Source organism: Limulus polyphemus, unplaced genomic scaffold, assembly GCF_000517525.1.
Source record: "Limulus polyphemus unplaced genomic scaffold, Limulus_polyphemus-2.1.2 Scaffold2818, whole genome shotgun sequence".
Lineage (NCBI taxonomy): Eukaryota > Metazoa > Arthropoda > Merostomata > Xiphosura > Limulidae > Limulus > Limulus polyphemus.
In genome coordinates, this window is record NW_013668428.1 from 10,283 (window position 1) to 20,191 (window position 9,909).

Below are 9,909 nucleotides of genomic sequence, written 5' to 3' on the forward strand. Positions count from 1 at the left end.
CATTCTACTTAACTACGTCATTTAAAGCTTCTAAAAGTTGTGAGACTGACACCAGTTTCCTGTATCGGCAACTTTCAGATTTTAATGTTGCAAAAGAGTATGTAAATTATGTTACAATATTTACAAAACTACAGTGTATAATGTTTTAAATAAACAATAACACTTACTATCTCTCGTGATAATATCAATATTTACAATAAGTTGTAACATTATTTACATACTCTTTTGCAACATTAAAATCTGAAAGTTACTGATACAGGAAATTGGTGTCAGTCTCATAACTTTTAGAAGCTTTAAATGACGTAGTTAAGTAGAATGCGAGGTAGCGTTTAAACGTAAAACTAAAATTGTTTTATAGGTTAACTAAACAATAGAAAGAATAATAAACGAACAGAAAACAAAACCATAACGAAATAAAAATAGGATTTGCTACCTCATATTCCTTCCCTTTTCGAAAAAGAAAGTGATTACATTAATTACTGTTCATAAAGTCCCAATTTTCGTATCCTTACTTTTAAGGACTTTATTATACTGACACCACGAATCCTGCCCAGTTTAAGTACATATACCTTACAAAGAAAATTCGTTCATGTTCTTCTATCTTCACCTTCTCTTCCTTCCGGCTCAGGTTACGGGACGTCTTTGAGTTCAAAGACAAGCTAAGCTGCAATAATTAACTAGTTAGATCAAGAGATTTAAAATCATGATCATTATTTACATACTCTTTAACAATACATTTACAAGTCACCGTTATGGAAACTGGTGTTAGTCTGATACTTAAAATTGATGTGAATAACTAGATCGTGAGTTAGCGTTTAAATGTAAAACTAAATATTCACAGCTTAACGAAACGAGAGAATGAATAATATATGAACGGTTAACAAATCCAAAACTAAATAAATTGAACTTGCTACCCAACACTATTTCCCCTTTAGAAAAAAAAGAGATTACATTAATCACTATTTAAAATACCCAATTTTAGTATCTTTACTTTTAACTCCCTCATTATACTGACATAGTCAATCCTTAACAACTGAAATACAGATATATTTGAAGGCGAAATCATTCCATTTTTCTCCTATAATCTGTTTTTATCTTCCGGCTTCAGTTCAGTTTAACGGAAGTTCATGGGTTCCAAGACCAGCTAATGTGTGATAATTAACTAAACTACTCACATCAAGAGATCAGAATTCATGTGATAATCATGTGCACACTTCCCCAACATTAATATCTGTACGTCACCCCTATGGAAAATAGGCTGCAGTCTGATAATTTATATAATTTTAAAAATTGATGTGGTTTACTAGAATGCGAGTTAGCGTTTAAATGTAAATTAAAAATACAGATTAACTAAACGATAGAAGAAATAATTGAATGGTAAACAAAAGTATAACAAAATAAAAACAGAATTTGCTATATCATACTCCTTCCCTTTTCGGAAACCGAAATGATTACATTAATCATTCCTAAAATGCCAATTTTCGTATCGTTACTTTTAACGACATCGTTATACTGACATCAGGAATCCTGCCCAATGCAAGTACGTATACTTTACAAAAAAAAAAAATTCGTTCATATTCTTCCATCTTCACATTGTCTACTTTCCGGCTCAGGTTACGGGAAATCCTAGAGTCCAAAGACAAGCTAAGCAGCAATAATTAAGTAACTAGTTAGAACACATTAATTCAAGTTATTATTTACATACTATTTACCAACACTAATATCTGTACGTGACCGATATGGGAATCTGGTGTCAGTCTGACAACTCATAGAATCTAAAAGTTAAGAGATCAGCTAGGAGGCGAGTTAGCGTTTAAGAGTAAACTAAAAATTAACAGATTAACTAAACGATAGAAAGAATAAACTGTAAACAAAATCATAACAAAATGAAAATAATTTGCTACCTCACACTCCTTTCGAAAACCGAAGTTATTACATTAATCACTCCTAAATTCCCAATTTTTCTATCCTTACTTTTAACGGCCTCATTACACTGACATCATGAATCCTTTACAGTTTCTCTACAGATACCTTACCAAGAGAAATAATTCATGTTGTTGAATCTTCATCTTTACTTTCCTGCTCAGGTTCACTTTAGAGGAAGTGTTCGAGTTCAAAGACCACTTAGGTTAAGCAGACGACATACTGTAGATGACTCATCAGTATGTTACGTCGAAGGATGAGAAGTGGACACATCAGAACAAGTCCTTTATTTTGATGGAGAGGAGGAAGCAATCTGAAAGCCTTCTTGTGCCATGGAAGTTTTCTTGAACGACATAGGACGATGAGCATTTCCTCTAGTGTCGAAAAATTTTTTTTTCACTGGAAAAATTCATTTTAGAAACTTAAAAATTGTCCTATTAACACGATATAACCTAACATAAAAATGGAGAAACACAAGTCGTAACTTTGAATTGTTCATTCAATATTAGAATAAAGTTCAGCAAGATTCACTACAGAATGTATCTGATGTATTCTTAACAATAGTAGCGACTTACCTACTTTTAATTTTGTCCGAAAGAGACTAACGGGTTTATGCTTCTCGATGTAGCTTCCGATGTTTTTCAATGTTGGATATTGCCTTCTATTTAATATTTCTAGATATATCTGTTCGTTCATCTACGGTTGTAGGTAATGTTGGATATTTTGTTTCCAAAAAGTCATTCTTTGACCCCTTGAAAACTATTAAATAGCTTGTATATAGTGTATGAATGAGCCAGTGGCCAGAACTTTCCACTAACACGAAAGAACAATATACCATCAATAACAGCTTAATATTTATATAGATAAATGAAAAAGGAACGGAAGAAAAAAGCTTGTATAAAACTTAAAACATCAAATAACGAAAACTCTTGATCACTATCTGACGTGAGAAGAATCATTTAAAATCATGACAAAGTCTTTATTCAAAACATTAAATATTTTGCAACATATCTGCAAGTCACCGGTAATGGAAACTGGTGTCAGTCTCAAACTTTTGGAAACTTTAAATAACGTAACAAATTAGAATGCGAAGTAGCGTTTAAATGTGAAACAAATGTTACAGGTTAACTAAACAATAGAAAGAATAATAAATGAACAGAAAACAAAACCATAACGAAATAAAAATAGAATTCGCTACCTCATATTCGTTCCCCGTTCGAAAATCGAAGTGATCACATTAATTACTAATTATAAATTCTCAATTTTAGTACCCTTACCAATAGTGACTTTATTATACTGACACCATGAATCCTGACCAGTTTAAATACATATACCTTACAAAGAAAAAGCGTAGTGTTCTGCGATCTTAAGCTTCTATACCTTCTGGTCCGATTCAGGTTACTGGAAATTAAGTCCAAAGACCAGCTAAGCTGCAATAATTAACTAGTTAGACCAAAGATTTGAAATAATGTGATCATTATTTATATACTCGTTAACAACTTTAATATCAAAGTCCCCACTATAAAAACATAATTCAAATTTAAAATTGATGTGAATAAATAAACGGTAAACAAATCGAAAACAAAATAGAATTAAACTTTCTACCTCACACTCCTCCACATTTAGAAAATAAAGTGATTACATTAATCAGTTTATAATTTTAAGTTCTTACTTTTAACGTTACACTGACATCCTACATGGTTTAAGTACAGATACTTATTCGACTTTATATTTCTAGTTCAGCTTTACGGAAGTTAGAGTTCTAAGACCAGTTATAATTTGCAATAATTAAATAACAAATGATATACATACCCTTTACCAATATTAATATCTCCAAGTCATTGATAGGGGAAACCGACGCAGTCTCACGCTTCGTGTAAATTAAAAATTGATGAGATTAGCTAGAAGGTGAGTTAGCGTTGAAGTGTAAATAAAAATCCAGAGGTTAACTAAATGATAGAATGAATAATAAACGAACGGTAAAGAAATACATAAAATAACAATATAATATGCTATATCACACTCCTTCCGCTTTAGACAAAGAAAATTATAATATTAAATCGTTCCTTATAAATTCCCCACTTTCATTATTCTTATTTTTAAGGCCATCGTTTTACTGACCTTATGAATCCCCCCCACAGTTAAGTACAGATATTAGGACAAATTGGTTATGTTATTAACTCTTCAGATTGATCTTATCTAGTTTCATGCTGTGGTTCCCCTTACAGGGAGTGTTTGAGTTCGAAGACCATCTAGGTTGAGCAGATCACACAAATGACTCGTTAGGTCGAAGGATGAGATGTGGACACGTCAAAATAAGTTATTGGAAAGGGGGGGGGAAGACACTCTAAGCCTTCTGTCGCCACTTTTTCTGCAACGATATAGAACGATGAACATTCTCCGATATAGAAACAGTACTCTCGATAAAGTATTTCTCTTCATTTTAGGGAAATAAAATTGTTCTACCATTAAAATTGATATTTAGTATGAAAATAAATTGGAGTAACATAAATAGCAAGTTTAGACAGTCCATTGATATTAGAATAGATTTTAGAATAAGACAATTTAATACAGAAGATAATGAATATATTATTAATAACAGCAGTAGTAAATTAACTACTTTTAATTGTGTCCGAAAGATACTAACGGTTGTAAACTCTTGCTGTAGCTTTCGATGCATTTCAATTTTGCATATTGTCTGTTTAATATCTGTAAATAGTTCTGTTCGTCCTTTTACGGTTGCAGGTGACATTGGTTATTTTGTTAGTTGTTTGTTTCCAAGACGTCCTTCTTCGACTCCTTATAAACTAAATTATCAAAGAGTTTGCATATAGTTTATGCATAAGACCATGACTTCTTACCAAGATGAGAGAACAACATACCATCAATATCAGGATTAATATTTCTGTAAATGAAAGGAATTAGAGAAAGAATAAGGAATATATAAAAGATTACAAATTTATTAAGATATGTAATAGACAACAATAACGCTTCTTCACTATCTCTCGTGACACAATTTAATACAAGTTTAATATTTTCAATAACATTAATTACATACTCTTTTGAGAAATTAATATGTGCAAGTTATCGATAGAGTAAACTGGTGTCAGTCTAACTTTTAGAAGACTTAAACGACGTAGTTGAGTAGAATTCGAGGTAGCGTTTAAACGTAAAACTAAAATTGTTTTATAGGTTAAATGAACAATAGAAATAATAAATGAACTGAAAACAAAACCATATCGAAATAAAAAATAGGATTTGATACCTCACATTCCTACCCACTTTCGAAAAAAGGAAAGGGGTTAAATTAATCACCGTTTATAAATTTCCAATTTTCGTATCCTTACTTTTAAGGATCTCCTTATACTGACATCATGAATCCTGCCCAGTTTAATTACATATACCTTACAAAGACAAAGCGTTGTGTTCTTCTATCTTCAGCTTCTCTACCTTCCGGATAAGACTACGGGAAATCCTCGGGTTCAAATACCAGCTAAGCTGCAATAATTAATTAAGTAGTTATAACAGATTAACTCATGTTATTATTTACTTACTCTTTATCAACATTAATATCTGTACGCAACCGATATGGGAAACTGGTGTCAGTCTGATAACCCATAGAATCTAAAAATTGATGCGATTAGCTAGGAGGAGAATTAGCGTTTAAGTGTAATCTAAAAATTGACAGATAAACTAAACGATAGAAAGAATAAGTTAACTAAACAAAACCATAACAAAATAAAATAGTTTGCTACCTCACACTACTTTCGAAAACCGAAGTGATTACATTAATCACTCCTAAATTCCCAATTTTCGTATCCTTACTTTTAACACCCTCATTATACTGACACCAAGAATCCTTTACAGTTTCAGTACAGATACCTTACAAAAAGAAATAATTCATGTTCATGAATCTTCATCTTCTCCACTTTCCTGCTCTGGTTCACTTTACAGGAAGTGTTCGAGTTCAAAGACCCCTTACGTTAGGCAGAGGATATAGATGACTCATCAGCATGTTACGTCGAAGGATGAGATGTGAACACACTAGAATAAGCCCTTTATTTTGATGGAAAGGGGGGGGCGCAATCTGAAAGCCTTCTTGATCCATTGAAATTTTCTGCGACGGCATAGGACGATGTGCATTTCCTCTGGTGTTGAAAGAATTTTCACTGGAGAAAATATTTATTTTAGACACGTAAAATTGTCCTATCATTAACATGATATAATATAAATTATATAAAAATGAAGTAAAACAAGTAACTGGGAATAGTAAATTCAATATTAGAATAAATGTGATGTACTGTTAACGACAGTAGTGAGTTACGTACTTTTAATTGTGTCCGAAAGAGACTAATGGGTGTTAGCTTCTTACATTTACACAATTTTGAAACATAAATATCTGGAAGTTACCGGTAAGGGAAACTGGTGTCAGTCTCGTAACTCTTACAAACTTTGAATGACGTAATTAACTAGAATACGAGGTAACGTTTAAGTGTAAAACAAAGTTCACAGGTTAACTAAACAATAGAAAGAATAATAAATGGACCGAAAACAAAATCATAATGAAAAAAAAATTGAATTTCATACCTCATATTCCTTGCAGTTTCGAAAAAAAGTGATTACATTAATCACTTCTAAATTCCCAATTTTCGTATCCTTACTTTTAATGATCTCGTTATACTGACACTATGAATCCTGACCAGTTTAAGTACATATACCTTACAAAGAAAAAGCGTAGTGTTCTTCGATCTTCAGCTTCTCTACCTTCTGCTACGATTCAGGTTACGAGAAGTTAAATCCAAAGACCGGCTGAGCTGCGATAATTAATTATATAAAGATATCTGAAATAATATGATCATTATTTATGTACTCTTTATCAACATCCAAGTCACCGCAATGAAAAAAAACTGGTGTCAGTCTCATAATTCAAATTTAAAATTGACGTGAATAATTAAAATGCAAACTAAAAATGCACAGCTTAACTAAATGATAATATAATGAATAAATAAACTATAAACAAATCCAAAATGAAATAAAAATTATTTACTACCTCGTACATCTTTCCCCTTTAGAAAAGTGATTACATTAATCAGTGTATAATGAAGTCCTTTCTTTTAACGTTATACTGACATACTTCACAGTATAAGGAGAAACCATTTTCTTATATATTAGAATTTCTTTCGGTTCTAGATCAGCTTAACGAAGTTATAGTTCCAATATCAGTTAACCTGCATTAATTAAATAACAATCATGTACATACTATTTACCAATATTAATACCTGCACGTCACTGATAGGGGAAACTGATGTCAGTCTCATAATTAATGTAAATTAAAAGTTGTCATTAGGTAGAAAAGTGAATTACCGTTGAAGTGTAAGTAAAAATCCAGAGCTTAACTAAACGATAGAATGAATAATAAATGAACGGTAAAGAAATACATAACAAAATAACAATAGAATATGCTATCTCACACGCCTTCCGCCTTAGACAAAGAAAGTGATGATATTAAATCATTACGTATAAATTCCAAATTTTAATATCTTTACTTTTAAGGCCATCATTATACTGACATCAATACTTTACAGTTAAGTACAGATACTAGGACAAATGTTTTATGTTTTTAACTTTTCAGATTGATCTTCTCTAGTTTCCTGCTGTGGTTCACATTACAGGGAGTGCTTGAGTTCTAAGACCATCTAGGTTGAGCAGATAACATAGATGACTCGTTAAGTCTAAGGATGAGATGTAGACACGCTAAAATAAGTTATTTATCTTATTGGAGAGGAGGGGGGGCACTCTCCAAGACTTTTGTCGCCACTTTTTCTGCAACGACATAGGACGATGAGCATTTCCTCTGGTGTCAAAAGAATTTTAACTGAAGAATAATATGGATATTTTCATTTTACACATAAAATTGTCCCGTCATCAGCACGATAATACTTGTTATATATCTACGGTTGAAGGTGTTGTTGGGTATTTTGCTACTTGTTTCCAAGACGTGCTTCTAAACTAAAGTGTCAAAGAGTTTGCATATAGTTCACGCATAAGACCATGACCAGAACTTCTTTCCAGGATGAAATAACTATATACCATCAATATGAGGATTAATATTTCTATAAATGAAAGGAAATGAAAGATATACAATAACCAACAATAACACTTGTGTCGCGAGAGATAATGAGCAACTTATTGAAAATATTAAAAGTTAATATTAACATTATTTACATACTCTCTTGCAACATTAATATCTGCAATTTACCGATAGAGGAAACGGGTGTTAGTCTCATAGCTTTTAGAAGCTTTAAATGACATAGTTAAGTAGAATGCGAGGTAGCGTTTAAACGTAAAACTAAAATTTTATAGGTTAACTAAACAATAGAAAAAATAAATGAACTGTAAACAAAACCATAACGAATCAAAAATAGATTTACTATCTCACATTCCCTCCCCCCCCCTCTTTCGTAAACAGAAATTATTACATTAATCACTGCTTATAAATTCCCAACTTTTGTATCCTTACTTTTAAGGACCTCATTATACTGACACCACGAATCCTGCACAGTTTAAGTACATATACCTTACAAAGAAAAATCGTTGTGTTCTTCCATCTTCAGCTTCTCTACCTTCCGGGAAATCCTCGAGTTCAAATACCAGTTAAGCTGCAATAATTAACTAGTTAGACCAAGAGGTTTAAAATCATATGATCATTATTTACAAACATTGAAATCTACAAGTAACCGTTATAGGAAACTGGATGAATGAGAATTGTGTTGAAAGAATTTTAACTTCAGAGAGAAAAAAAAAACACATCATTTTAGACACTTAAAATCGTACTATTTTTAACAATCTTTTAAGTTAATATAAAAATGGAATAACACAATCAGCGAGTTTGGATAGTCCATTCAATCTTCGAATAAATTTTTGAGTAAAATTATTTAATTCAGAAGACAATGGGTGTATTCTTAATAATAGAACTATTAAGTTAACTACTTTTAATTGTGTCCGAGAGAGACTTACTTTAACATTGGATATTGCCTTCTGTAAAACATCTTGAAATAGTTCTGTTCGGTGGTGGTTTTCAAAACGTCGGTCTTTGACCCCTTATAAACTATTAAGTAGTTCGTATATAGTTTATGGATATGCACGTGGTCAGGACTTCGTACTAACATGAAAGAATATCGTCAATATTAGAATTAATATTTCAATAAATAAAAGGAATTAGAAAAATAAAACAAAATATGTACAGAACTACAAAATATTGAACAATAACCAATAATAGATACTTCTCCACTATCTCTCGTGAGCAAACTTATTGAAGCTCACGAGATGGTTTATATTCAATAGATTAAAAAATGCATTAACTTTATTTACACTTTAATAACATTAATATCTACAAGTCACCGATAGGGAAACTGATGTCAGTCTCATAACTTACAAATTTTACATGACGTAATTAGCTAGAATGTGAGTTAGCGTTTAAATATAAACTAAAATTTTACAGATTAACTAAACAATAGAAAGAACAATAAATGAACGGTAAACAAAACCATAATGAAATAAAAAAAGAATTTGCTAACTCATATTCCTTCCACTTTCGAAAACCGAAGTGACGACATTAATCACTGCTTATAAATTCCCAATTTTTGTATCTTTACTTTTAAGGTCCTAATTATACTGACATCGTGAATCCTGCACAGTTTAACTACATATACCTTACAGGAAAAATCGTTCCTGTTTATGCATCTTCAGCTTCATTTTCTCTACGTTCCGACTCTGGTTCAGGTTACTGGAAGTTCGAGTTAAAAGACCAGCTAATCTGCCATGATTATTGTTTGTTTAGTTTTTTAATTTTGTGCAAAGCTACACGAGGGCTATCTGCTCTAGCCGTCCCTAATTTAGCAGTGTAAGACTACATGGAAGGCAGCTAGTCATCACCACCCGCCGCCAACTGTTGGGCTACTCTTTTAACAACGAATAGTGCGATTG

The 9,909-nt window shown here is 31.8% G+C and overlaps 1 protein-coding gene across 1 annotated transcript in view; it reads right to left on the bottom strand.

Moving 5' to 3' along the window:
* The window catches only part of LOC111087898, a 12,099-nt gene extending 9,994 nt beyond the window's left edge, over nt 1-2,105 (bottom strand). Inside the window, exons 1-2 of the mRNA XM_022396231.1 lie at nt 2,037-2,105; nt 570-664 (exon numbers count right to left, since the gene is read on the bottom strand). Of these exons, the coding sequence (XP_022251939.1) occupies nt 570-664; nt 2,037-2,069 (128 nt within the window). The 5' untranslated portion in view covers nt 2,070-2,105. The remainder of the gene's footprint in view (nt 1-569; nt 665-2,036) is intronic.
* Nucleotides 2,106-9,909: the final 7,804 nt, after the last annotated feature.